The following is a 27,326-nucleotide window of genomic DNA, read 5'->3' as shown; positions in this document are numbered from 1 at the left end:
GCTTAGGCTCTCTCACTCTCTCTCAAATACATACATACATACATACATAAAATCTAAAAATAAAATTAAAGCTTCTCCTTGGTTCTTTTTTCTTTTCTTTTTTTTTTTAACATTTAAATCTTTGATCTTTGGGATTATCCTGACATAAGGTGTGAAGTAAGGATCTAGCACCATGTGCTGAATTACCCACCTCTTCCCTACTGATTTAAAAGGTCATCTCTTTCATAAACTAAATCCCTGCATATATTAACATTTGGAGGTAGGCAGGTGAACTGATCAGAAGGAATGACAGCAAAACCCAGGAGGGAGGAATGGAAGAAGCATAACTGAGTTGCAGAACTCTCCTTTTCACATAGCTGACCTCATGAGTGACTACATGACAAATGTCATAATGTTTACCAAAGAGACCCAACAAAGGACACTTAACTGCCATCAACAAAGAGAACTCATAATGCTTTGTAATATGAAAACTATGTATTTGGGCATAGAAATGCAATATACAACTGGAAACTACTGTTCCATCAACAGTGACATTATTATCTAAGAACACAGGAGTTAAGTTATTAAGGAATGCCAAGAGAAAACAATTCTTTCAAGTCCTCTTCAATTTACTCTGTTTAGGGAAGATGAAGCATACTTGACTCTGGTCACAGTTCCATCATGTCTACCTTCTTTGTAAGTTCAGCTTCAATGGTGTCCTAAAGTAAGAAGAAAACACCATAAATTCTATAAATAAGGACATAAAACAAGTACTCTAACTTCCAGTATTATTTAAAATAAGGGAAGCGAAAAAGAAAAACATTAAAACAGAATTTTAGGGGCTCCTGGGTGGCACAGTCGGTTATGGTCTGACTCTTAATTTCAGCTCAGGTCATCATCTCAGAGTTTTAATTGAGCCCCACATGGGGCTCCACACTCAGTGGAAAATGTCCTTAAGACTCTCTCTCCCTCTGTCCTTCTCCCTGGTGGCATGCTCTCTTCTCTTTCCTTCTCTAAAATAAGTATATCAATCTTAAAGAAATTTTTAAAATACCATTATAAATATTAAATGTGCTTTTAGACATTCCTTGCCTTTGTATCTCCCCCCTCTCTTCCACAACCCAAAAGTTTTCTGACTTCTGATTCTAATAAACATCTCAAGGGAGAATAACCCTTTAAAGAGACGAGTCGGTGTATCAGTGTAAAGATACATGAACTCATTTTTCCAACATCTACCACTTGGGCAAAGTACTTGTGCAACGTCTCTCATGTCACCTCTTTTCCATTCTCGTTGTCACTTTCTCATTACTTCTCCCCTGGTCAAAACAGGCCAACTGGTTTATGCAATTTTCTTTCTTCCTCCTCCAATCCACCCTATACACTGACTCCAGAATAATCTTCCTAAACAACTGGTCTAACCAAAAAAATGTAGCTTTGATCACATTTCTCCTTAGCTTAGAAAATAAACACACAGCAATGTTCAGTGGTCCCCTAAACCCCTTTATATTTAAGATCCTTTATATCAAAACCAATTGATTTTCTTTAGCCCCATCACCATTGTATAGTCCTAAGCAGTGGGCAGCATCCCTTGCCAAAGCTCGGACAAGTACTGCATTTTTTAGCTCTTTTACCTTTGCTAATTCTTTTGCCTAGAATATTCTATGTCTCCCAACCCCCCTTTTCCACCCAGGAAAAGCTATGCAAAAATTTATAGAAGATAAATGATCACTGTGTATTTTTTATGGAAAGAAATATAGGGTGACCTGAGTGGCTCAGCTGTTTAGCGCCACCTTCAGCCCAGGGCCTGGTCCTGGAGACCCAGGATCGAGTCCCGCATCAGGCTTCCTGCATGGAGGCTGCTTCTCCCTCTGCCTGTGTCTCTGCTTCTCTGTGTCTCTCATTAATAAATAAATAAAATCTTTAGAAAAAAAAAAGAACTATATACACATATCCAAAAGTTTTTATGGCCTGGTCCTGGAGACCCAGGATCGAGTCCCGCATCAGGCTCCCTGCATGGAGGCTGCTTCTCCCTCTGCCTGTGTCTCTGCTTCTCTGTGTCTCTCATTAATAATAAATAAAATCTTTAGAAAAAAAAAAGAACTATATACACATATCCAAAAGTTTTTATGGAAAAGTTTTATGCAAAACTGCATAGGGGTGCCTGGTTGCCTCAGTGAGAGAGCATGTGACTCTTGATCTTGGGGTCATGAGTTCAAGACCCACAATGAGTATAGAACTGACTCAAAAAAACCAAAATTATTTAAAAAAATCATTGGTAATGACACACAGCAACTTTGGGACTGTGGTTTACCTCTGAATAAGAAGAATGAAGGGAGCTTTAATTATATGTGTCTTTTTTCTTTCTTTTTAAAAAATCAAAAGAAAAAAATGGAACTACTTACTAATTCCCGCTTTGCTTCTTCAATTTTCACCTGAGCAAGGGATGGGTTCTTTTAAAGAAAAATAAAACAAGGAGAGGTTATATTGTTTCAACTAGGACTCAAGGAGAAAAAAGTGTACATCTTTTTCAAAAGGCAAAAACCTTATAGAAGAGTATCCAGTGAACATATAATTCTGAAATTCAGCAGACTTTAAATCCTTCAACATGGATCCAGTATTTTCATGATCATTGAGTACTCTTGGGGAAAGTTAGAGATGACTTTTTTTTTAATTCATAAAAATAATTACCGGCATTAAATCTAAATATGACTCCAATTTTTTCTTCAAAGGTATAGTCTGCCGTTTTAGTTCTGCCAATTTCTGGGGGTGGAAAAACACAAGAGTCACAGAGTGATAGAGATATTCATAATGCAACTACACACTGCTCATTTCTGAAACCAAACATAATAAAGCATTAACATTAAGATATTTTAAATAATGCATCAAATTGTACCAATGGGTCAAATTTGATTCAATGACATTTGAATAACAAACTCATTTCCAATGGAAACAATCCTTATAAAATGCTTAAAAGAGAAAAGTTATACTCCCATTTATTAAGAACAGGATTAAGTAGGACATCTGGCTGGCTCAGTTCATGGAGCATGTGTATCCTGATCTCAGGGTTGTAAGTTCAAGCCCCACCTTGGATGTAGGGATTAATTAAAAATAAAATCTTTAGAAAAAGAGAATAGGGACGCCCAGGTGGCTCAATCGGCTAAGTGTCCAACTCTTAGTTTCAGCTCAGGTCATGATCTCAGAGTCCTGATATGGAGTCCTGTGTCAGGCTTTGCGCTCAGCACAGTCTGCCTGTGCTTCTCCCTCCCCCTCTGCTCCTGCCCTCCTTGCGGTTTCCCCCTTTCTTCTCTATCAAATAAATAAAATCTTAAAAAGAGAGATAGAGAATAGGATCTAAGTATGCTGTCTAGGAGTACAGAATAATGTAATTAAGAGGAATCAGAATGAGGGTGCCTGGGTGGCTCAGTTGGTTAAGGGTCTGCCTTTGGCTTGGGTCGCAATTCCAGGGTCCTGGGATCTGGCCCCATGTTGGGCTCCCTGCTCAGTGGGAAATGTGCTTCTCTGCAACTCCCCCTGCATGTGCCTTCTCTGTCAAATCAATAAATAAAATCTTAAAAAAGAAAAAAAAAAGGAACCAGAATATAAGGGAACATTTAGAATCTCAAATATGTATTTATGAATTGTCAACTTTAGATTCCAAAAATCAAAGTGCAAAAAATCTTAAAATAATAAATAATAATAAAATAAAACAAAACTCCCTCTTTATCCCTCTTCTACCAAAATAAATGATACTTATACCATCTAAAAACCCAGAATTGCATCCTATAGGAGTTTTCAGGTCTGCATTTTTACTGTAAGTGGAAAGAGAAGAAGAGGACCTAGATGGTTGACACATTATCCCTCAATAAATTTATTTTACAGATAAATCAACAACATATAACTGACTCTAACAAAAAGTTTCTAGCATATAGTAATAGTAATAAATACAGAAAACCAAACAAATGTGAGGATAGATGCAGCTAACCAAGTAATAAAGGTATAAATACTGGTGAACATAAAGTACAGAGGTTAAAAAAAAAAGCAGGTCAATAGTGAACAAAGCTCTATAAAAAGAAACAAAACATAAAGCAGATTGTGCACTAAAATTTTAAAGGAAGCTAAATTGGGTTAAAATGAGCTCACCTCTGAAAGTGCTACTAGGGACTGATGAGACAGAGAAGCATCCATGCCTCTGGCTGAAAGCTGCTCCTAGAATTACAAAAAAGGGAGTTCAGTCAAAAACAGTATTTTGAAAGTGACCATCATGACATATTTTCACCATATAACACAGTTATGAGGAGCTACAAATCATAGATGAAAAACTATACAAGCATCTAAGTACTTTATGCAGTATATGGATTATTTCAGTCGTAGATTTACCAAAAGATGGGTATAGTACTAAGAGTCTGGGCTTTGAGGCCTAGCTGCCTGAGTTTGAATCTGGATCTGCTGCTAAGTAGCTATGTGACTTTGGGCAAGTTACCCACCTTCTCCATAGTTCCCTTATCTGTAAACTGGTAATAATAATAATACTGCCTCGTTGGGAGGGTGAAGGTCAACAAGAAGTCTGAAAAGAATACATTCAGTCTTTTGTACAAACCTCTGCAGTTCTGATTCCAAATCTGAACTCCTCCGACTTCGCTTTTAGGAAGTCCATGTTCTGAAGACGATTGTCAACTTTGGCCCTTTCTGTAGAGAGATGCAGCTCTGCCTTCTTTAGATCCCTTTAAAAAGTAAAGTTGAAAACATTTTCTTCTCCGCAGTGGAATTACTATAAAGAAGAAACTCTACTACTTTTGGGATTTAATTCTGGACTATCAGAAGTTGATAATATACTTGCTGGATTTTCTACTATATAATTTATTTTATTTTTTAAAGATTTTATTTTTTATTTGAGAGAGAGAGAGAGAGAGAGAGCAGAAGCAGGAGGAGCTGCAGGCAGAGGGAGAGGGAGAAGCAGACCGCACTGAGCAGGGTGCCTGATGTGGGGATCATGGGATCATGACCTAAGCCAAAGACAGACGCTGAGCCACCCAGGTGCCCCTCTACCATATATTTTATATCCCAGAGTAGCTACCATGTATTCTTCTAGGTCATCTTTCCCTCCATGTTGCTACCTGGAATTTTTCTCAAGGAATACTAAGTAATTTTAAGATTAATATATGGCAATTATTCCTGGAGATATAAACCTGCTGCTTATGGAAGTCATTTAATATATCCAAGCCAATTTGAATTACGGACGTCCCAAAGTCCTCTTTCCTAAATGTGACATGACAGGGTCCCTTGCATATACATATTCAGTATTTGTTAAATAAATTTACACACCACCAAATTACTCGTGTACATCCATATTCCTGATTTACAGCACCTAATCTCTGGGGCAACTGGATCTAAAGAACATCCAGAACATCAAGATGGATACCAGAGCTCTAGGGGCACCTGGGTGGCTTAGTTGGTTACTTGGTTAAGCGTCTGATCTTGATTTCAGCTCTGGTCATGATCTCAGGGTTGTAGGATCAAGCCCTGCATCAGGTTCCATGATCAGGAGGGAGTCTGCTTGAGATTCTCTCTGTGCCCCTTCCTCCCCTTGCATGCATGCTCATGCACACATGCACTTTCTAAAATAAATAAACAAACAAGCAAATAAATCTTTAAAAAAAAGAGGGATACCAGACCTCCAGTAAGAATGGGAAACAAAATATAATGTGATTTTAAATTGCACCATTGCTTATAAGTAAAAAAAAAAATTCACATATATTCTCTAAATTATAAAACCTAGGCTATTTGTTGGGGCACCTGGATGGTGCATGCAGTTATGCATCTGACTCTTCATTTTGGCTCCGGTCATGATCTCAGGGTGGAGGGATCAAGCCCCACGTCGGGCTCTGTGCTCAATGTAGAGTATGCTTAAGATTTTCTCTCCCTCTCCTTCTGTCCTGCACTTGCTCACACGCTCTCTCAAATAAATAAATAAATCTTAAAAAAAAAATAATAACCTAGGCTAATTGTAAAAGAAAAAAAACAGTAAAAAATTGCATGAAATAAAAGATGAAAATCTGTACCAAACCAACCCCTATCTCCACCCAAGTCATTTTTTACTTAGAAAACCATTTATGGACCCCAGTTCCTAACAGGTATTTTAAATCATATCTAATGCTAAAACTAAACCTGGCAATGTCCAGTTACTGCCTTTATAATAACCATTTTCACCACTTCCAACTCCGTACTTACTCTCGTAAACATTTTTCTAACACTAACGTTGCAGTCAAATTTTTTTCAAGTTTTGCCAATTCAAGCTTGATTTCTTCATTTTTGGATTTGGTACAGAAAAGATCAGAGGTCAGATCATTCACTGCAGGGATAAAACTAAAAAAAGAATCTTGTCACATAAAAATGAACATTAAGGACAATAATGACAATTACTCCTCATTTCTAACAATGACTTATGTGGATTCTTCTATAATCATACTGTTTCAAGGCTCCATGCATTTTTTCTCTATGCATTTTTATATGCTGTTTCCATTGCCTGAAAAGCCCTTCTTCAGGCAAATTTCCATTTGTCTTTCAAAACTCAAATAAGATTTATTCCCATTTTGAAACTCCCTACCCCTCTGTGCTACTTAGCAACAGCTGGTATACTCTCATATTGTTACAGATGTCAAACAACACTATAGTTTTACATACCTAACTCCCTTATTTGACCATAAATAGAGACTATCCTTGCTCATAGCTATTATCCTACTCATCTCTGCCTCCTCAGTGCCTGTATGTATGCGTGTATCTATATCTGTATCTGTATCTGTACCAATATCCGTATCTATGCTTATACACTTACATATAACTAGTGTTTGGTGTCTGCTGAATTGACTTAATTCAGGTTTAGATTTCTGCTGCAATGTAGTCGTATGTTCTTATATCTGAAACACTACTGAGAATACATATAAATTCCAAGTCCTTATATGGGCAATTAAGTAGAATAGCTATACAATATAGCTAACACACGGCCACCAATGGTAATCATATGGACTCTGGAGTCAGATTGGGTTGGAATCCCAATTCTGACATTTACCAGCTCGGAGAAGTTATTTAACAGACTTTTCCTGAGCTTCAGTTTCCCCTTAGTATTGTTGAAAATAATAATATCATTATATAGCTGGAATGCCTAAGAATAAAAGTCCTTAACCTACTCTACCAGTAGGGGGAGAGTGACCATAATTCACTATGCTCAATCAGATCATTTAACCTACTGCTTTTCTTATTGTTTAGGTTGAGTGATGTAAGTAATACCTAACCTCTTTCCAAATATACATGAGAACCAACCTTTACAAACCTAATCTTGGAAGAAGAAAATTTAAAGAACATTGAACTTATCTGAATTAATTACACATACTCATTGGCAATGATAAGGATAAGTAAATTCAGTGTTTCTGCATTTATTGTTTATTTCCTATATAGAATTACCCAGAGAAAGAAAAAGTCCTCAGGTCAAGACCTTATAGTATATATGATTTCAGGAATTAAAATTGTCACAAGAATTACCTAGCTAGTGAGGTATCCTTTGTTTCAAGAGCCACTGCACTGTCAACCAAAGCATTCAGGTACCTAGAACCAGTGCTAGACAGATTGGCAGGGGAAAAATTCACACTCTCCATGAGAAGGTTCTGAAGATGCTTGGCTGAAAAGATATAGGAGTTCTATGGTAACTAAGATGTTTGTTTTATTTGAATTTTTAATAGCTTTATTGAAATCATCACATATCACACAATCCACCCACCTAAAGTATATAATTTGATGGTGTGTAGTATATTCAGAGTTGTACACCATCAATATGATCAATTTTAGAACATTTTCATCACACCCCCCCAAAAAAACCCCATATTTCTTAGTCATCATATTCCAATTCCCCAACCCATGAAGCCCTAGGAACCACTTACCTACATTCTGTCTTTACTCGTTTCATATTTGGGTATATACCTAGGAGTAGAACTGCTGGTCACACGCTAACTATGTTTAACCATTTTAGGAATTATCAGACTTTTTTCCAAAGCAAATGTATGATATTACAATCCTACCAGAAGTATATGAGGATTTCAATTTCTCCATACATTACCAACAGTTGTTATCATCATTATTATTATTTTTGCATAGTGGTCACTCACAGAACTTAATAATGATCAATATAATGATAACTCAAGACCCAAATACTTTTCTTTTTGATTGTAGCCCTCCTTGTAGGTGTGAAGTCGAATTGCAGTTTTCATTTGCACTTCCCTGATGGCTATCAATGCTGGTTTAATGGCCATTTTTGTATCTGCTTGGAAGAAATGTATATTCACACCCCTTGTCCATTTTTAATTGGATTATTTATCTTTTTATTATTGAGTTGTAAGGGTTCTTTATATGTTGTAGATATAAGTCCCCCCCCCCCTTTTTTAAGATTATTTGTTTGACAGAGAGAGAGAGAGCGCCCAAGAGCACAAGCAGGGGGAACAGCAGAGGGAGGAGGAGAAGCAGGCTCCCTGCAGGTAGCCTGATGTGGGGCTCAATGCCAGGATCCTGGGATTCTGACCCAAGCCAAAGGCAGATACTTAACCAAGTGAGCTACTTAGGTGCCCTGTAGATACAAGTCCCCTATCAGATATGATTTACAAATGTTTTCTTCCATGGTGTGGGTTGTCTTTTCATTTATTTGATGGTGTTCTTTGATAACAAAAGTTTTTAATTTTGACGATATCCAATTTATCTTTTTCCTTTGTTGCTTCTGTTTAGGGGGATCATAGTTAAGAAACCACTGCCAGATTCAAGGTCATGAAGATATATACTCTGATGTTGTCTTCTGAGTTTTAGGTTTAGCTTTTGTGTTTAGGTTTTTCATTTGTTTTGAGTTTACTCTTACATATGGCATGAGGGAGGGTCCAACTTCATTCTTGTACATGTGGATCATCCAGTTACTCTAGCACTAATCATTGAAAAAGGCTATTTTTTCCTCCACTGAATTGTCTCTTACCCTTGTCAAAAATCAACAGACCAGGAGTTAAGACTTCCAGCCAAACAGTACAAGATCTGCATACCTGCTCTCCAGTGAAACTGACGAAAATTGTAAAAAACAAAGTAAGAAACCCAACCATGTAAAAACAACAACAACCACCCAGAACCAAAACACAATGATTTAAAACCTCTGGAAATGGTCCTAAGGACAAATAGCAAATAAAGAAACAACTATTCTAGAAAATCTATGAAAATTCAGTAAGGAAGATGAGAGTTTGTGGTATTTAAACCAAGACCACCCTTACCTTCTCCCTCCCAGTTCAATGAGGCAAAGACTCCACTCCAGACTGTTTTGACTATTGGGAGAGCTTCTAGCATGCTGAGAATACCAGGGTCCCAAGGGTCCTGCACCAGCTCATGAGGTGGTGATTCCACCCCAGGAAAGGCAAACCAAGAGGCTTGTTTTTTGTTTTTTCCAAGAGGCTTGTTGTACTCCCCTGTCAACCAATCACTCAGCATCTACAATGGCAGTGCCACTCAGAGAAAAGCTTGTTAATGTTAATGTCTCTACCCCCAACTCCAGATCCCTGACTCAGAGATTCTGGGCAGAGGAAGAAGCAAGCCATAGAAGAGATAATTCCCAGCATCTTCCCAAAGGAATTGAATTCATTTGCAATAGAGCCTGGAGAAGTCCAAGCTTAAAGAGACTCTCAAGAACTGTGGAAGTTATAGTAAAAAGCAATTGGGAAAAGAATCAAGACACAGGTTAAACTGTAGGCTAGTTATAGTTAGTTTGCATAGGAGAAGCATAAAATAAGATACATGACAAAAGCCATCCTAGGGTCACAACAAATATCAAACACTGCCCTCTGAAACTATTCCTTTAAGGGTGCCAGAATTTGGTTGGATTCACTTGTAGAGCAATTTATATCCCACAACATTGCTGGAAACAATAATCAGCTGTCAATTAGCAGAATTTTGCAGTTGGATATAGTCCATGAAAGAGAGGAAGACAATCCTACCAAAGCCACTGCCATCCCACAGTGACTGTGGGATACTTAAGTATCACAGTGACTGTGGGATACTTAAGTATCACAGGCTAAATACCATCAAGGGTAAATAGATTTCATTAAAAACAGACAGTTATTAAACAAGAAAACCATAATGACAACAAGCTCTGAGGGGTTGGGGTGTTGGGAGACTTGTACCCAGAGTTACTACAATACATTACAGTATCTAAAAAGTCCAATTTCCACAAAAAAATAAATAAATAAATAAATAGAGAGGAATGCAAAACAAGAAAGCATGACCCAGAGCAAAAAGCAACAGAAACTGCCTGTCAGAATGACAGATGTTGGATTTATCAGAAAAGACTTCAAAATAGCATAATGAACAAGTTCATAGTACCAAAGAAAACCATGATTAGGGTAGCCCTGGTGGCGCAGCAGTTTAGTGCTGCCTGCAGCCCAGAGGGTGATCCTGGAGACCTGGGATCGAGTTCCACGTCCGGCTCCCTGCATGGAGCCTGCTTCTCCCTCTGCCTATGTCTCTGCCTATCTCTCTCTCTCTCTCTCTGTGTGTGTGTCTCTCATGAATAAATAAATAAAATCTTTAAAAAAAATTAAAAAAAAAAAAAGAAAAAGAAAACCATGATTAAAGACGCAACAATGGGCAGCCCGGGTGGCTCAGTGGTTTAGTGCCGCCTTTGGATCCTGGGGACCCGGAATTGAGTCCCACGTCGGGCTTCCTGCATGGAGCCTGCTTCTCCCTCTGCCTTTGTCTCTGCCTCTCTCTCTCTCTGTGTCTCATGAATAAATAAATAAAATCTTTAAAAAATAAATAAAAAACATAGACCCAACAAAAGGTATAATAACAATGTTGCATCAAATAGAGAATATAAAAAGAAATGGAAATTACTAAAAAAAATTAAATGGAAATGCTGGAGTTGAAGAGTACAATAACTAAAATGAAAAGTTGCTAGAGAAAATAAACAACAGACTTGAAGTGGCAGAATAAGTGAACTTGAAGATAAAGTGATGGAGATTATGGAAGCTGAAGAACAGAGAGGAAAAACGTTGAGAGAGAAAAAAAAAGCACCGCAGAAAAACAAGGAACACCATTAGGCACACCAACATATGCGCGTTGGGAGTCCAGAAGAAAGAAGTAGAAGAAAACAGTCAAAGGAATAATGCCTGAAAACTTATCACATTTATTGAAAAACAATAATTTACACATCCAAGGAATAACTCAAAAAACCCCACAAAACTTGAATCATTCAATAAATCCAAGCAGAATAAATGCAAAGAGATCCACAAACATACATACCAAGGTAAAAATGCTCAAGTAAAAGATAAGGAGATGATCTTGAGAACAACAAAGAAAAAAGGACTTATTATTTACAAGGAAATTCCAATAAGATTAACAGTTGACTTCTCGGCAGAAACTTTCCAAGGAGGTCAGAAAGAATGAGTTAACATATTCAAAGTGTTCAAGATAAAAACTCTCAAAGAGTCCTACATTTAGTGAAACTATCTTTAAAAAATGAATGCAAAATAAAGACTCCCAGATAGACAAATATGGAGAGAATTTGTCGTAAGCAGTTCTGATTTAGAAGAAATTCTAAAGAAGCTACTGTGGGCTAAAAGCGAGTGACCCCAAACAGTAATTCAAATGCACACACAAAAAAAAATGAATATCAGGAAAGGTGGCTATGGAATTATGAAGAGCATAAATGCATATTTTTTCTCCTGATTTTTATTTTTTTTTTATTTTTATTTTTTTTTATTTATTTATGATAGTCACAGAGAGAGAGAGAGAGAGGCAGAGACACAGGCGGAGGGAGAAGCAGGCTCCATGCACCGGGAGCCTGATGTGGGATTCGATCCCGGGTCTCCAGGATCGGGCCCTGGGCCAAAGGCAGGCGCCAAACCGCTGCGCCACCCAGGGATCCCTCTCCTGATTTTTAAAAAAAATATTTATTTATTTGGGGGACGGAGAGGAGAGCACCTGAGTACAGGGGAGGGGCAGCAGGAGAAAGACTCCTTGCTGAGCAGGGAGCCTGACAGGGGGCTCCGTTCCGGGACCCTAAAACCATGACCAGAGCCAAAAGCAGACACTTAGCTGACTGAACCACCCAGGCGCCCCTTTTTCCTGATTTAAAAAGCAATTGCATAGGGTGCCTGGGTAGCTTAGTCAGCTAAGTGTCTGCCTTTGGCTCAGGTCGTGATCCTGGGGTTCTGGGACTGAGCCCCATGTTGGGCTCCCTCCTCAGTGGGGAAGCTGCTTCTCCCTCTCCTCCGCACTTGTGGTCTCTCTCACTATCTCTGTCACTATCTGTCTCTCTCTCCCTCTCAAATAAATAAATAAAATCTTTAAAAAATAAAAAGTAATTGCATAAAATAATAAGTATATAAAGTATTGTTCCATCATGGAAACATAGCATATAGGCTAAAAGCAGTGCACCAAAACAAAAAGCCAATTTTGCTGTATGTTAATTTTTAAAAGAAAACTGGAAGAAAGCCCATACACAACAGATTTACAATATAATTTGTACTACATTCAAAATATTGCATGTAACATGTACCAAAGACATAGTTAAATAAATACAGGGCAATTGTAGGTCTCACTTTCTTCCTCTTTTGTATATTCCAACCCACTGAAAGGCTTTTGTCAATTCTTTTGTGTGTAGTTTGTATTATAAAAACAACAGGTGCCTTGAATGCACTTTTTCAAGCTACATATACACAGCAGAAAATTCTAATGTGATCCCATGAATACACAGCAATAGCGTGATTTGTTCAAGTCCGGCAGTTCATGGCTGTCACCTCAGACGTCCCGATGGGTCACTATAACTAAAGCATAAAGACTAAAAACAGACCAAAAAGATATGCAAGTGAAAAACTGAAGGCTTGTATGTCAGGCTAACTTTAGACTCCTGTGTTAGGGGTTACTATCTGGTATCAGAGTACCAATAAAATTGACATTACAATGAAGTTTATGATTTATTAAGTTGCTATAATAATGGAGTGGGAGGCAAATCTGGCTAGAACAAGAAGCAAAATTGACAAGCAGTCTATACTAAATTAACTTTGTATTCTTAGCGTTACAAAATGTAGTTACCTCGAGTTATTATCTCATCCAAAACTCTGCAATTAATCTCACCTTCTGATTCATATTCACTTGCTTTCTGCTTCAAGTCCTCTATAACCAGGTAGACGTCCCTGTCTCGGACCCTGTTGCGTTCGGAAAGGTGATGTAAAATCTCTGTGGTCCGAGCGTTCACCTCATATTGCGGAATGGAGTGATCTCCAAATATTTTCTTCAACCACGCAGCAACCTAACCATTATAAGAAAAATATTATAAGTCTTGTTTATTGTAACAGCATGAAGCAAACATCAGAAAGAAGTGATCAGAGGCAAGCAAAACGTTTTCTAGAAATATTCTGGCATCCTACTTACTTCACATTACAATTTGTCTTTACTTCACATTACAATTTGTCTTTACGAAAACAAAAACAAAAACAAAAACAAAACAATTTGTCTTTATGGAGACACACACCAGACAGATGTCAGGAAACAGAGGTGAGCAAGCACGATGAACAACATTATCAGAAAACAATCCACCCTTTCCTAAAGCTACAAAGTAGCATGGTAATAATCTGCATCACTCGATTGATTTTAGAACTCAACATGAAGGTGCTAAAGCATTATTATACGTGCAAAGTCTGAAAAAGGCGTCGCCCTCAACACACCAAAGGCCCCGCTGTACCGGGGGGCACCCGGGGTTGGGACGCAGGCCCAGGTCAGGTGTGAAAACCCTAACTAGGAAGCAGCGGTGAACGGCGAGGCTGGGCTGGAAGGTGGGTTCGGATTCGGAAATCCCACTGGGTCCAATGAGAGGGCTCGCTACCGAGGGGCTCCGCCGCTCTCCACGCCCGAGACCACGCTAGGAGAGCCCCGGGAAAGAAGGCAGGCGCCCTTGCCCGGGGGTCTAGGCAGGATGGTGAAGGCGGTTCTAAAGATGGACCAGGAGAGTACGGGGAGGAAAAAAAGTAAACATGAAACGCCCAGGAGATCCACCCGCTGGGAAAATGTGTCAAAGACGCCGTTTCCCCGCAAGCCACAAATCCCGGCTCCCGCCCCATCACCTGCGCCTCCTTCTCTTCCTGCGCCTCCATAGCCGCCGCTCCCGCCACTTCTCGAGAAGCTCCTCGCGGGAGAAGTTCGCCGCTCGCTCTGGAGGCCCCGCCCACACACCGTTGGTTCCGCCCCCCTTCTCGTCCCGGGATTTCTGGGAGTTGTAGTTTTTACTAGGCCTCCGAGCCTCCGAGTCCGAGGCTAGTCCAAGGCTCCAGCCCCCCAGCTCTCCTGGATTGACGCCTTGTGGCTCTCTCTGCGCTCGGTGATATCATTTCCTCGATGGGGACAGCGGTCTACAACCAGGCTGTTTTTTTCTTTTTTATATTTTTATTTCTGACGTGAATCAGTTGTCTTAAAAAATACCTGAAACTTGTTCTTTATAGCACATATTCGTTTCTCCCCACGTTTAAGTGCATTGACTTAAAATTTTTATTTTTTATCCTAGCAATATCAGCTGCAGCAGTCTTAATCTTAGCCTTTATTTTCCACTACCAAAGAGCTAAATGTGCTGGCGACTGCTTTAAAATAGTTGAGAGTTGGGGAGCTTGGCTGGCTCAATCAGAAGAGTGGGACTTTTGATCTGGGTCATGAGTTCAAGCCCCCACTTGGGGTGTAGAGATGACTTAAAAACCTTAAAAAACAAAAAACCAGTTGATAGCATCCAACTGCTGGCACTGTCACTGCCACATCAGCCATTCCTCATTCTTTTTTTTTTTTTTTTTAAGTATGTATTCATGAGAGACACAGAGAGAAGCAAAGACATAGGCAGAGGGAGAAACAGGCTCCCTGCAAGGAGCCTGATGCAGGACTCGATCCCATAACCCCGGGGATTATGACCTGAGCCAAAGGCAGACATTCATTCAACCACTGAGCCACACAGGTGCCCTCTTTATTCATTTCTTTTGTTTCCTGAAGTTCTCTCTCCATCATTGTAGTTAACACTATGAGAGGTTCTCTTTACACAGACAGCAATGTGTAGTTTTCTCTGTATTTTCCTATTTTAGTTTCATTCCTACAAGTACCCTGTAAAAATAGATGAACACCTTATTCTACAAATTTCACATTAAAAACCACACACATACATGGAATAAATGACTTGACCAAGATTAGGTAGTAGAGCTAGAATCTGACCATAATGTTCTGGCTTCAATTATTTTATCTTTGAAGGTTAGTTAGACCATAGTGCGGCCTGCAGCCTCCTGTAGTATACTGTGAAACAACAGGAAAGATAGACCATGTGCTTACTAAGTGGTCTGATATATGTGGTTTAATATCAAATTGTTGCTCAGTATTAGCAATAAATACTTTTAAGTCACATGCTTATTTAAAATGATTAAATTAGTTTTCAAAAGAATTTTACTAACTAGCCAACACCATATTGTATGGCTTGCTTATTCTTTTTGTTCTAGTCATATATGTCTCTTCTCAGTAATCAAATTTCAAGTAAGTAGATCCAGCCCCAGAGTATGGGGGGAAAAAGTTATCTTTAGGCCCTTGTCTGTGCTTTCATCGATACAAATTCCACAGAATAAGCCTCAGTCATTTTTGTTTTCACAAACTAATTTTTTTCCCATTAGCCTATTTTTATCCATGACAAGGATATTCACCTTGAAAATGGAATAGAATATTAGAGAAAGGGATTGCTGACCATACATTTGCAAGCTATATTTTGGGATATGAGCCTTTTAATCCAGATATTCATATGTCTCACCCAAATTAAGGTTTTGGGCGTAAACCAGATAAGACATCCAATATCCCCCTGCCAATCCTGTGCATATCACAAAAAAATTCTCAATATCACCAAAATTCTGTGTGTGTGTGGAGGGGGGTAGTTCTGCCCCAGTGTTAATGTGTAGGTACGGGAAGGAGTTTTTTTCTTCATAATTTCCATTTTATTTCAAATTTAAACACTCTCATGAAACTAGCTGCTGATTAGAGGACTTTGAATCCTTGTCCAAACTGCACCATTCTCAGTAGAATTGGCAACCACTCTTCTTCGGCTCTTTGTGTTTATTACCATTTTTAAGCAATTTGTTCTAATTTACAGATTTCCTTTACATATAATCTAAAAGCACTGTGACTTTGCAATCTAAGTGCTTCACGGATCACCTAGAATGGTATGGGCGCCTCTCTCAAAATCAGATTGCTCCAAATTTTCGACTTTAAGAGGGTCTGGGGAATGGGGCCAGAGATCTATGGATTAATCAGTTCGGCAAGTTTCCGGTGATGAACTGTTTACTGTTGCTATAAAGCTTTAAAAGCTGTAGTCTCGGACCCTACACCGTCAACCTCCCATCACCTTCGAACCAGCTGCCGCCCCAGTAAAGGGTGACGACTCTACAGTCACCAAGCCTGCGAACCACATCCCAGCGGGTTCCGCTACCCACACGGTCGCCAGGGGCAACCACAAGGTCGACTCAATAGGTCAAAATAAATGTGTAACGAAGGCCTGGGCCGAAGCTGACAAAGGTTTAATCACTCATTTTTAAGTTTAATTCTAAAAACGATACTTGAAAGAGGTGACCCCACCCCCAACTTTCCCGCAGGGGGCAGATTTCCGGCCGGGGGTGACAGCGAGGGGCGGTACTTCCGGGTCAGGTGGGCCGGCTGCCTTGACCTTCCTCGCGGCTCAGCCATTTTGTCCCAGTCAGTCCGGAGGCTGCGGCTGCGGAGGAGCCACCCGAAGAGAAACTGCAGAGATGCTGTCCGTGCGCGTCGCCGCGGCCGTGGCCCGCGCCCTCCCTCGGCGGGCCGGGCTGGTGAGTGCGGGGGACCGGCAGGAGGGAGGGTGCACGGGGGTGTCTGATGGTGCGCTGACTCGAGAGCTCTTGCTGCAAGGAGGGTGAGGGGCTGGCGGGCGCCGCCATCTTGCAGTGCTGGCCGCTCGGGCCGGGCTGCGTGGCGGCGCAGGGGCCGTCGCTCGCCCTCCGTCGGGAAGGTGCTGAGCAGAGGAGGTGGTGCCCTCGAGGCCGGCCAGAGATGGGGCCTCGGCGAGGGGAGAGGGGTGGTGTCCGAGAGGGAGGAGGTCCTGGAGTGAAGGTCAGGGGCTGGGGCGCTAGCTCTCCGAAGCCCGCTCGGAAACGGCGAGGCTCGACCCCGCCGAAGGTCAGAGCACTGTCGCTAGCTCTTGTGGAGGCGACCTGACATTGTCTGAAGGTCAGCAGGCCCCGGCATTTCTCCTCTTCCTCCTCTGCCCCGAGGTCGGCTCGGGGCAAAGCCATAAACGAAGGCGCTCCTGTCAGTACTTCAGCGGGCCGTCTCGGTGCCCGGTGCCGAAGCGATGGGGAGGTGGGGCGGATGTGCGTTTCATGTGTCCGATACCGTGAGCGGTGACGCCCAGGTGGTCTCAGGCGGGGGAAAAAGGCTTTGCTTTGTCTTGTGGTTCTTTGACGTGTTTTAAGATTCCGTCCTTGAGGAGTCGTTGGACCGCGATTGAGAAGTCAAGGTAGAACGTAGGTTGGAAAATACCCCTGAAAGGTCAATGCCCTTCGGTTCTTATCGCCCTTGAAGTTTTTAAAGCTTACATTTGCTTATGTTTTTTTCCATGGTAAGTGTGATCTCAGTTTCAAAGGTAAAATAAGCACTGGCTGTTTTACCGTTCTAATAACCATTAGAAGAAAAAAACATTTTTAACGGTTTTTCATCCAGTTCTATAGAAAGTAGTGGGTTCAGAATGGACAGTGACCAATCCCAGCATGACAGCTTGAAGGAGGAGGGAGTGCAGATTGCTGTGGGCTTTGTGGAAGGCAGGGAAAAAAAGAGCCCACAGCCACGCTTAATTTCTAATCAAATTCTAACATTTACCAGTTTAATTTTTATTTGCTTTTTTATATTTTTTCTTTAAAAAAAAGATTTTATTTATTCGTGAGAGACACAGAGAGAGGCAGAGACACAAGCAGAGGGAGAAGCAGGCTCCATGCAGGGAGCCTGACATGGGACTGGATCCCGTGACCCCAGAATCATGCTCTGGGCCGAAGGCAGGCACTAAACCACTGGGCCATCCAGGGATCCCCTTTTTTTTGTTTGTTTTCTTTTTTTTTTTTTTTTTTTCTTTTAGTAAAATAGGGTGTGTATTGATATTGGCCCCCTTTAGGAAGCACTTTATCTTACTGAGAATTTCCACAGTTCAACTGAAATATATCTAAGGATGAAATAACTACTTGAGGCCATTTAATTAAAGATAATTTGGTAACTATTGGTTTTTAAAATATGCTTTTTTTTTTTTTAATTAACTTTTATTGGTGTTTAATTTACCAACATACAGAAAAACACCCAGTGCTCATCCCGTCAAGTGTCCACCTCAGTGCCCGTCACCCATTCCCCTCCAACACCCGCCCTCCTCCCCTTCCACCACCCCTAGTTCGTTTCCCCGAGTTAGGAGTCTTTGTGTTCTGTCTCCCTTCCTGATATTTCCCAACATTTCTTTTCCCTTCCTTTATATTCCCTTTCACTATTATTCATATTCCCCAAATGAATGAGAACATACACTGTTTGTCCTTCTCTGATTGACTTATTTCACTCAGCATAATACCCTCCAGTTCCATCCACGTTGAAGCAAATGGTGGGTATTTGTCGTTTCTAATTGCTGAGTAATATTCCATTGTATACATAAACCACATCTTCTTTATCCATTCATCTTTCGATGGACACCGAGGCTCCTTCCACAGTTTGGCTATTGTGGCCATTGCTGATAGAAACATCGGGGTGCAGGTGTCCCGACGTTTCATTGCATCTGAATCTTTGGGGTAAATCCCCAACAGTGCAATTGCTGGGTCGTAGGGCAGGTCTATTTTTAACTCTTTGAGGAACCTCCACACAGTTTTCCAGAGTGGCTGCACCAGTTCACATTCCCACCAACAGTGTAAGAGGGTTCCCTTTTCTCCGTATCCTCTCCAACATAAAATATGCTTTTTATAGAATAGTTAACAGTGTCGTTAGGAGCTGCATAATAGATTTTTTGCATATATCAAAAGCGACTTCATCACATGATTAATAGCCTTCCAATTTTAAACAAGATATTTTGAATATAGTTTATATTTTCACTGATAACATGATCAAACTAAGCCTGCATTTATGCTTGCTAGTGTTATAAAGGCTTTTTTTTTTTTTTTTTTTAAGTCGAATTCTTAAATGTATTTATGTACTAGGTCTCCAAAAATGCTTTGGGATCATCCTTCATTGCTGCAAGGAACCTCCATGCCTCTAATACTCATCTTCAGAAGACTGGTAAGTCATTATTTCTGAGACTACCACACTTATTGCCTTGTCAATAAGTGAAAAGATAAGTTACATAGGTTACATAACTTGTGTTTTATTGTCATTTGTTAATTTTTTTTCCCTCTCTACTTGAGTTACTACAAATCTCAAACTCTTAGCCTGTAATGTGCCATTTAGCCGTGTCTTGGTAGATTCTCTTGTTCTAGTGAAATACTTCTTTTTTCGTGATACTACAGCTTTTTTCTTCTAATATAATATCCCTTGGGTGAAAACAGAAAGTACATGTATAAGATGGTAGGCATCCTTTCTCAACTATGAAAGACTTTTTTCCTCTCCTAAAAACCTTTAGAAAAAAGTAAGGAATTTTTACCATTATGTTTTTTTGAAGGTAGTAGCTGCTAATCCATACATGGCAACCTATAAATTTGCACATTGCAAATAGGATAGAGAAGTGTGGGGAGGTGTGCATAGGAAGATGCTGTAGGTTAGGGAATTCCTTTGGAGACATGATTGGAGCTTTTGAACTGAAGATTTAAGAGTGAATGTTAAATGTTACATGCTAAGATGAAGAATAATAAGTATTTGCCTTTGAAGGGATAGATTTATACTTTGTTAATAGTTGCTTTTAAAAATAGACTGCATTTTTGGGGTGTCTGTGTGGCTGATTTGGTTAAGTGTCCCACTCTTCATTTCAGCTCAGGTCTCTAGCTCAGGGTCATGAGTTTAAGCACCGTGTTGGGCTCCATGCTGGGCATGAAGACTACTTTAAAAAAAATATTTTTTAAAATTTTTTATTTTATTATTATTTTTTTTTACAAAAGCTTACAAATAAAGCATTTATAAGCTTCCTGCAGAATTTAGCCAAAAAGTCAGGTTTCAGCATACATACAGTTCCTTAGAAATTAAACCAAAGGAGTAGAAGGTAGAAAATATTTATTATAATGGTGTTGTTTAGTCTTACTAGATTCTTGTTTGGTTTACATTTGTTTTGTGAAATTTTCTTTTCATCGCTTAGATTTGTTTTTATAGATTTGTTTTATACTAAAATCCAAGCTTTTTTGAATAGAACCATGTATATTACATTTTAGAATAATTTGATTACTGTGATTATAAAACAATAGTTCTTACATTGTCAGGGAAGTGGGTTTTAAAAAGATTTTGGGACCAGGCTGTTTTCGCAATGGAATTTTTCTCTTAATAGGCACTGCTGAAGTGTCCTCTATCCTTGAAGAGCGTATTCTTGGAGCTGATACCTCTGTCGACCTTGAAGAGACTGGGCGTGTCCTAAGCATTGGTGATGGTATTGCCCGTGTACATGGGCTGAGAAATGTTCAGGCAGAAGAAATGGTAGAGTTTTCTTCAGGCTTAAAGGTAAATTATAAAATGAGATTTTTTGTGTATTGGGATTGGTCTCTGAGTTATTCCTTTAGTAATTCAGAGATTGTGCTAGTATTTTTTGTATTTGAACTTAAATTTCAGCTTCTTCAGTGTTTTAGTCATTCTCATAGATTGTGAAAAGAATAAAAGGTTTTGGCTACCAAAGTTTTTACACAAGGGACTGATGTATATATAAGTTGTAGCCACTGCCACCGAAAAAAAAAATTTAGTAGACTTTTAGCCAAATTCTAAAAAGTCTGTTTTGTAGCCATTAAGATCATCTTATACAAAAGCATTAGATAACTTCCAACTAAATTTATTTCTGGTGGAAAGTTGAAAGTCGTTGAATTTTTATTTCTAGTAAGGGTAGACCTATTAGTGTTGAGTTAAACTGGTGATATCAAGTTATCAGAAGCTCTCTGATGATAAAAGTCTACTTCTTTCTATTAGGTTGGGCCTGGTTGGCCAGTGGGATGAAAACAAATGGTAGGAGTCATGGGTTTTCTGAGGAAAGCAGAGAATGACCTCGGTAGACCAGGGGTCGTATGATTACCCACTCAGCACAAATGGGAAAAGTCTTGGTCCTCTGGCTAGTGACCAGTATGGCAAAAGAGCCATGTTAGGGAAGATTGCTTATAGAGCCAAAAGTTTTCTCTGTAGCTGTAAGACCTTGGCTAAAAACTTAGCTTCTTAAAAAAAAAAAAAAAAAAAAAAAACACTTAGCTTCTCATATCTTCAATTGTATATGTATTACATAGCTTTTAAAGGTGTGGCTGAAATAAATGAACCCAGTTTCTTTTTAGCTTTTAAGATGTAGGAATCTAGTATTGTCTAATAAAACTTCTTGCAATGATGGAAATATTTTATGTCTTCTGCTGTTTAAGTATAATATTGTACATGCGAGACTATTGAGGGTGTACAATGAGGAATTTCTCACAGAGAAAGTGGGTAAGCTATAGTGATGTGTTAATTGGAGAGAAAAGTCAGTGTCTCTGACTTTGGTAAGATAGTGTTAGTTAATTCAAATTTTAAATAGCTACACAGTGTGGTTAGTGACTACTATATTGAACATTAAAGATTTAAGTTACAAATTTGTACCTGTAGTAATAATCCATGATATTCCTTTATTTGTTCTGAGTACTTACAGAGCTGTCATTAGTGACCAGACTGTGTTCCGGAATAGCATTTTTCCTTAGTAATGATTAAGGACTTAAAAATCTTACCATTTTGAATTAAGGTTGTAATGATGAGAGATGACCTACCACTGTTACATTATGGCATTTTGTCCTTGTTTGGGTAGCTTGTTTCACTTTCTATTAACCCAGTGAGTTCTCATTATAATTTTTTAAACTGTTAATGGACGTTTTCACAGATAAAAAGATGTAAATCAACTGTGTCTTAAAATTTCTAGTTGATCACTTTATTTCATACTGATCATCTGGTTCAAAAGCCCTAGACAAAAGAGATCAGTGAAAAAGGCTTGACTTGTTCAGTTTCTTTGCTTCTTTTAGTTCTTTGAGGATGCAATAAAGGAGCATGTCAGGCTCATCATAATGCTCTAAGATTATTCAAGGGAGCATGTTGCTGTTTTAAAAGTCTCTACCAAAGCAGGTTGTTTGTTGTAAAAATACTTGAGTAAACCAGATCTGAAGGACATTTTTTTTTTACTAGCTGTTTTTGTATCATGTAGTGTTGACCAATGGGGAGAGAAGTACTACTGAGGCTTCATGGGGGTTCAATTGTGTTTTGTGTAGGGTATGTCTCTGAACTTGGAACCTGACAATGTTGGTGTTGTCGTGTTTGGAAATGATAAACTAATTAAGGAAGGAGATATCGTGAAAAGAACAGGAGCCATTGTGGACGTTCCAGTTGGCGAGGAGCTATTGGGCCGTGTTGTAGATGCCCTTGGTAATGCCATCGATGGAAAGGTATGTATATCATGTATTAGATGTGGTTGTATTCAGTTTCTAACAGACATCAAAACTAATTGTTCTGAGGGCTCCTTTTTATTTAACAGGGTCCAGTTGGTTCCAAGACCCGTAGGCGAGTTGGCCTGAAAGCCCCTGGGATCATTCCTCGAATCTCTGTGCGTGAACCCATGCAGACTGGCATCAAGGCTGTGGATAGCTTGGTGCCAATTGGTCGTGGTCAGCGTGAGCTGATTATTGGTGACCGGCAAACTGGGTGCGTAAAGCTTATTAAACATTCCAACTAAAATTTGCTTGTTGGAAAGATTACTTTTTAGGCTTGGAATGGTGAATGCTTTGGATATAATAGGGAAAGTGGAGTGTGATGAGGGTTAGTAGTAATGAAGTTGAGAAATCCTTGAAGTATTTATTTACTAAGATTTACGTTTACTTTCTCTTTTTAAAGCAAAACGTCAATTGCTATTGACACAATCATTAATCAGAAACGTTTCAATGATGGAACTGATGAAAAGAAGAAGCTATACTGTATCTACGTTGCTATTGGTCAGAAGAGATCTACGGTTGCCCAGTTGGTGAAGAGACTTACAGATGCAGGTATTAAAGAATTTTAGTCTGGGGCTGCCTGGCTGGCTCAGTTGGTAAAGCATGTGACTCTTGGTGTTGGGGATGTGAAACGAGCCCTACCTTGAGGATAGGATTTACTTTAAAAAAGGGGAGTGGGGGGAAGAGGACGAACTGCTGTAGTCTCATTGTTCTCTGGGAGTCCTATTGTTGCTAATCTTAAGAGTAGCTTTTCCTTAGTGAAGGCTAGTTTAAATCACTCCCTAATGAACTGAAATCTCTATTAACGTAATTCAATAAGTAAAATAAAAATAAGTAAAAAAAAAATAGAATAAAACCATCTTAAGATTTCTATTGGTTTCTTTAAAATAGGTGCTTTTTGGCTCTGGTTAATCTGACTTTGGTGAATGACTTAGTAAAGCACTTAATTTTTATTTATTTTTAAAAATTTTAAAAAGATTTTATTTATCTGAGAGAGAGAGAGCACGAGCAGAGGGGAGGGGCAGGGGGAGAAGCAGACTCACTCACTGCTAAGCAGGGAACCCCATCATGGCTCAATCCCAGGGCTCTCGAATCCTGACCTGAGTTGAAGGCAGATGCTTAATCAACTGAGCCACCCAGGCACCCCCAATTTTTATTATAGGCCTGTTATATAGACCTCCAAAATCAAAATGTTGATAACCTTGTGAAACTTAAAAAATTTATTTTCTTCCAGATGCCATGAAGTACACCATTGTGGTGTCAGCTACTGCTTCTGATGCTGCTCCACTTCAGTACCTGGCTCCTTATTCTGGCTGTTCTATGGGAGAATATTTTAGAGATAATGGCAAACATGCTTTGATCATCTATGATGACTTATCCAAACAGGTCAGAGGATATGTATCTTTAGAATCTGTTTATATTTTGCACCACAAAGGAAGGTGACAAATTTAGTTTCTAGTAACTAAACTTTATTATAACCCTTTCCTGTGTTATATAGGCTGTTGCTTATCGTCAGATGTCTCTGCTGCTCCGCCGGCCCCCTGGTCGTGAAGCCTATCCTGGTGATGTGTTCTACCTACACTCCCGTCTGCTAGAGAGAGCAGCCAAAATGAACGATTCTTTTGGTGGTGGCTCCTTGACTGCTTTACCAGTCATAGAAACGCAAGCTGGTGATGTGTCTGCTTACATTCCAACAAATGTCATTTCCATCACTGATGGACAGGTATTATTTTATGATTAAGATAAATGTAAAAGCTTTGGGTGATTCCAAGACATTGGTTGAGATTAGTGTTTATGAACTGATTTGTTAAATGCCTTTCACTATTTATTGTGGAAAATTTCAAAAGTATAGAAAAGTAAGGAGAACGGTATAATGAACCAAACCCTCCATGTGTTTCTCACCCATTTTAACTTGTGGTATAGCACACCTCATCTTTGCTTCATTTATAGCCAGCCTTCATATATAGCAAGCTAGATAATCTTGAAGCAAATCTCAGAGATCAAATCACTTCATCTGCATATATTTTGATAGAAATTTTTTATCTGTTCTTCTCATATATCTTAGCAATAGAATATGTAAGTTGGTATCTGCTATGAAAGATTGAAGGGGCTCTTGATGATGAGACACTGAACATTTTTCCTTGGAGATCTTGGGCTTTAGTTTAACTTAATTTTGAAAATAGTTGGATTTTTTTTTTGGAGCTCAATAGTACGTGTATTCTCTGTATGTTGTAGATTTTCTTGGAAACAGAATTGTTCTACAAAGGTATCCGCCCTGCCATTAACGTCGGTTTGTCTGTGTCCCGTGTTGGATCTGCTGCCCAAACCAGGGCCATGAAGCAGGTAATTTGCATCACTTTATCGAGGGATATCATTAAGTTAAAATTATAATGTATTTGTATAGTGTTCTTTGTCAACAAGTATTTTTGTGTTGCATGAATTGACCATTTCTGTATTTCAGGTGGCAGGTACCATGAAGCTGGAATTGGCTCAGTATCGTGAGGTTGCTGCTTTTGCCCAATTCGGTTCTGACCTTGATGCTGCCACTCAGCAACTCTTGAGTCGTGGCGTGCGATTGACTGAGTTGCTGAAGCAAGGACAGTATTGTGAGTTGTTCTTTAATTTCATCAAGTTCCTACTGTGTTTAAGGGCCTGGGAATATCCCATAGCTCCCTACAAGCTATATATAACAAGTGGTGTTTTTTCATTAAAGATACAGTGTTTTGAATGTGGTTGATGCCTATTTACTTGCAATACAGTCCCATTATTCAAATAACCAGGAAAACTTACTAAATATACTTAATACTTTTATTTTGAGAATTAAAACCTGTTAGATTTCATCTTCACCTTTCTCCCTTGGCTTTGAGAGAATGGAATTGGGCAGATTTAAATGAATGTTAGTATGTGTTTATTTTGCTGTAAAGTTTCAACAAATTATTTATATCTCAAATAGTATAAATGCTGCCAGACACTAAACAGTGCTTGTGGAATATGTTTAAGATTGCTCTTGAAGGCTTACAAATATAAGGGAAGAACTGTTCACTGGGGAGAGAACTGGGAAAGGGTATTAATGTAGTTTGTCACAGAAAGTAAGAGTAGGTGATATATAGAGACTTGTTAATAATTAGAAGAAAAGGCAAGTTTCTCTGACTTTGTTAATGTAGCCTTTATTTTTTTGAGCAGCTTAACTTTGTATTCTTTTGTTTTCAGCTCCTATGGCTATTGAAGAACAAGTGGCTGTTATTTATGCTGGTGTAAGAGGATATCTTGATAAATTGGAGCCCAGCAAGATCACAAAGTTTGAGCATGCCTTCTTGGCTCATGTTATCAGCCAGCACCAAGCCCTCTTGGGCAATATAAGGTATGAACACAATTGATGGCCTCTTTTTTGTAAACTTTAAGTTCTTTTGAATTTTGTAGCTAGTCATTGAATTTTTATTTAGGTCAGAACTGATGTGAACTGCTTTTCATTTCCAAATAGGACCGATGGAAAGATCTCAGAACAGTCAGATGCTAAGCTGAAAGAGATTGTAACAAACTTCTTGGCTGGATTTGAAGCTTAAACTCCTGTGGATTCACATCAGATGCCAGTTTGGTTTTGTCGTCGTTTATTCTAGTAATCAGTTCCATTTGTAAAAGGATTACTCTTAGGCTCCAGATGTACAGAAATTACCTTAAAAATAAAGGTTCCATATTGGTTGGTGGTTTTCTGTAGTTTGAGTGATTCTTTTAAAAAGAACTGAGGGCAGCCCCGGTGGCCCAGCGGTTTAGCACCGCCTTCAGCCTGGGGTGTGTGATCCTGGAGACCTGAGATCAAGTCCCACATCAGGCTCCCTGCGTGGAGCCTGCTTCTCCTTCTGCCTGCCTATCTCTCTCTCTCTCTCTCTCATGAATAAATAAAATCATTTAAAAATAAAAAAGAACTGAAATTAATATGAGGAATTAGTAAACATGCTTTTTAGCTAGTTTTACTTGAATATTATTAAAATTAGCAGGCCTAGATAATTCTAAGTGAAGTCTGAAAGATTGAGAAAGGACATATGTGTAAGTAGAATTAGGAACCTTTGTCAATATACTCTCATTTTTAAGTATTCTTTACCTTTTATAGGCAGTAGTTATAATCAATGTACACAGGGTCAGCTTTTATGGTTAGTAATTTCAGTCTTATTTAGGAAATCTTCATCCTACAAAGATCACTAGTTTTTACTAAGAGTTTTTATTTTTTTAAAGATTTTATTTATTCATGAGAGACCTAGAGAGGCAGAGAGATACAGGCAGAGGGAGGAGCAGGCTCCATGCAGGAGCCCAATGTGGGACTTGATCCTGGGGTCTCCAGGTTCACGCCCTGGTTGCGCTAAACCGCTGAGCCACCCAGGCTGCCCTTACTAAGAGTTTTTAAAGGTTGGCTCTTGTTACACCTAAGAGCTTACTCCAGGTGTTAAGAGTTCTTCAGAGAAATACAACAAATAGGATGTGTATAGAGAGTTTTGTAGAGGCTGGCAAGTTTGAAAGGGCAGATGGACAGGCTGGAGACCCATGGAAGAGTTGTCTGGAGGTAGAATTCCTTCTTCCTCTTCAGACCTCAGATTCTCTTAAAGACCTTTGACTAGACTGTACTCACCCATGTTATGTTATGAAGCATAATATTTATAGTATTTT

The 27,326-nt window shown here is 39.3% G+C and overlaps 2 protein-coding genes across 2 annotated transcripts; one reads left to right on the top strand and one right to left on the bottom strand.

Moving 5' to 3' along the window:
* Positions 1 to 452: 452 nt before the first annotated feature.
* Positions 453 to 14,215, bottom strand: HAUS1 (HAUS augmin like complex subunit 1). The gene is made up of 9 exons (XM_041767262.1): positions 14,112 to 14,215; positions 13,126 to 13,300; positions 7,516 to 7,651; positions 6,208 to 6,342; positions 4,577 to 4,700; positions 4,120 to 4,185; positions 2,668 to 2,739; positions 2,382 to 2,429; positions 453 to 698 (listed from the first exon to the last, which is right to left on the bottom strand). The coding sequence occupies exons 1-9, from the start codon at positions 14,139 to 14,141 to the stop codon at positions 648 to 650; spliced, it is 837 nt and encodes a 278-aa protein (XP_041623196.1). The 5' UTR covers positions 14,142 to 14,215; the 3' UTR covers positions 453 to 647.
* Positions 14,216 to 16,708: 2,493 nt separating this feature from the next.
* Positions 16,709 to 26,371, top strand: ATP5F1A (ATP synthase F1 subunit alpha). Its single transcript, XM_041767250.1, has 12 exons — positions 16,709 to 16,862; positions 19,251 to 19,329; positions 20,522 to 20,691; positions 22,452 to 22,625; positions 22,715 to 22,881; positions 23,071 to 23,219; positions 23,902 to 24,053; positions 24,166 to 24,390; positions 24,903 to 25,010; positions 25,129 to 25,273; positions 25,878 to 26,028; positions 26,149 to 26,371. Exons 1-12 carry the CDS (start codon positions 16,803 to 16,805, stop codon positions 26,228 to 26,230), a joined length of 1,662 nt encoding a protein of 553 aa, XP_041623184.1. The 5' UTR covers positions 16,709 to 16,802; the 3' UTR covers positions 26,231 to 26,371.
* Positions 26,372 to 27,326: the final 955 nt, after the last annotated feature.

The sequence above is a fragment of the Vulpes lagopus genome, chromosome 1 (assembly GCF_018345385.1).
Source record: "Vulpes lagopus strain Blue_001 chromosome 1, ASM1834538v1, whole genome shotgun sequence".
Classification (NCBI taxonomy): domain Eukaryota; kingdom Metazoa; phylum Chordata; class Mammalia; order Carnivora; family Canidae; genus Vulpes; species Vulpes lagopus.
This window is presented reverse-complemented; position numbering and strand designations above follow the sequence as displayed.

What these genes read in the sequence shown, in the direction of transcription:
- HAUS1 (XM_041767262.1), bottom strand. Translation starts at nt 14,141, where the DNA reads ATGGAGGCGCAGGAAGAGAAGGAGGCGCAG. An exon ending in TTGGAATCAGAACTGCAGAG is followed by an intron (nt 4,186 to 4,576) that starts GTTTGTACAAAA and finishes TTGTAATTCTAG; the next exon opens with GAGCAGCTTTCAGCCAGAGG. An exon ending in CATATTTAGATTTAATGCCG is followed by an intron (nt 2,430 to 2,667) that starts GTAATTATTTTT and finishes TTTCTTTAAAAG; the next exon opens with AACCCATCCCTTGCTCAGGT.
- ATP5F1A (XM_041767250.1), top strand. Translation starts at nt 16,803, where the DNA reads ATGCTGTCCGTGCGCGTCGCCGCGGCCGTGGCCCGCGCCCTCCCTCGG. An exon ending in TACTCATCTTCAGAAGACTG is followed by an intron (nt 19,330 to 20,521) that starts GTAAGTCATTAT and finishes TTCTCTTAATAG; the next exon opens with GCACTGCTGAAGTGTCCTCT. An exon ending in TTTCCATCACTGATGGACAG is followed by an intron (nt 24,391 to 24,902) that starts GTATTATTTTAT and finishes TGTATGTTGTAG; the next exon opens with ATTTTCTTGGAAACAGAATT.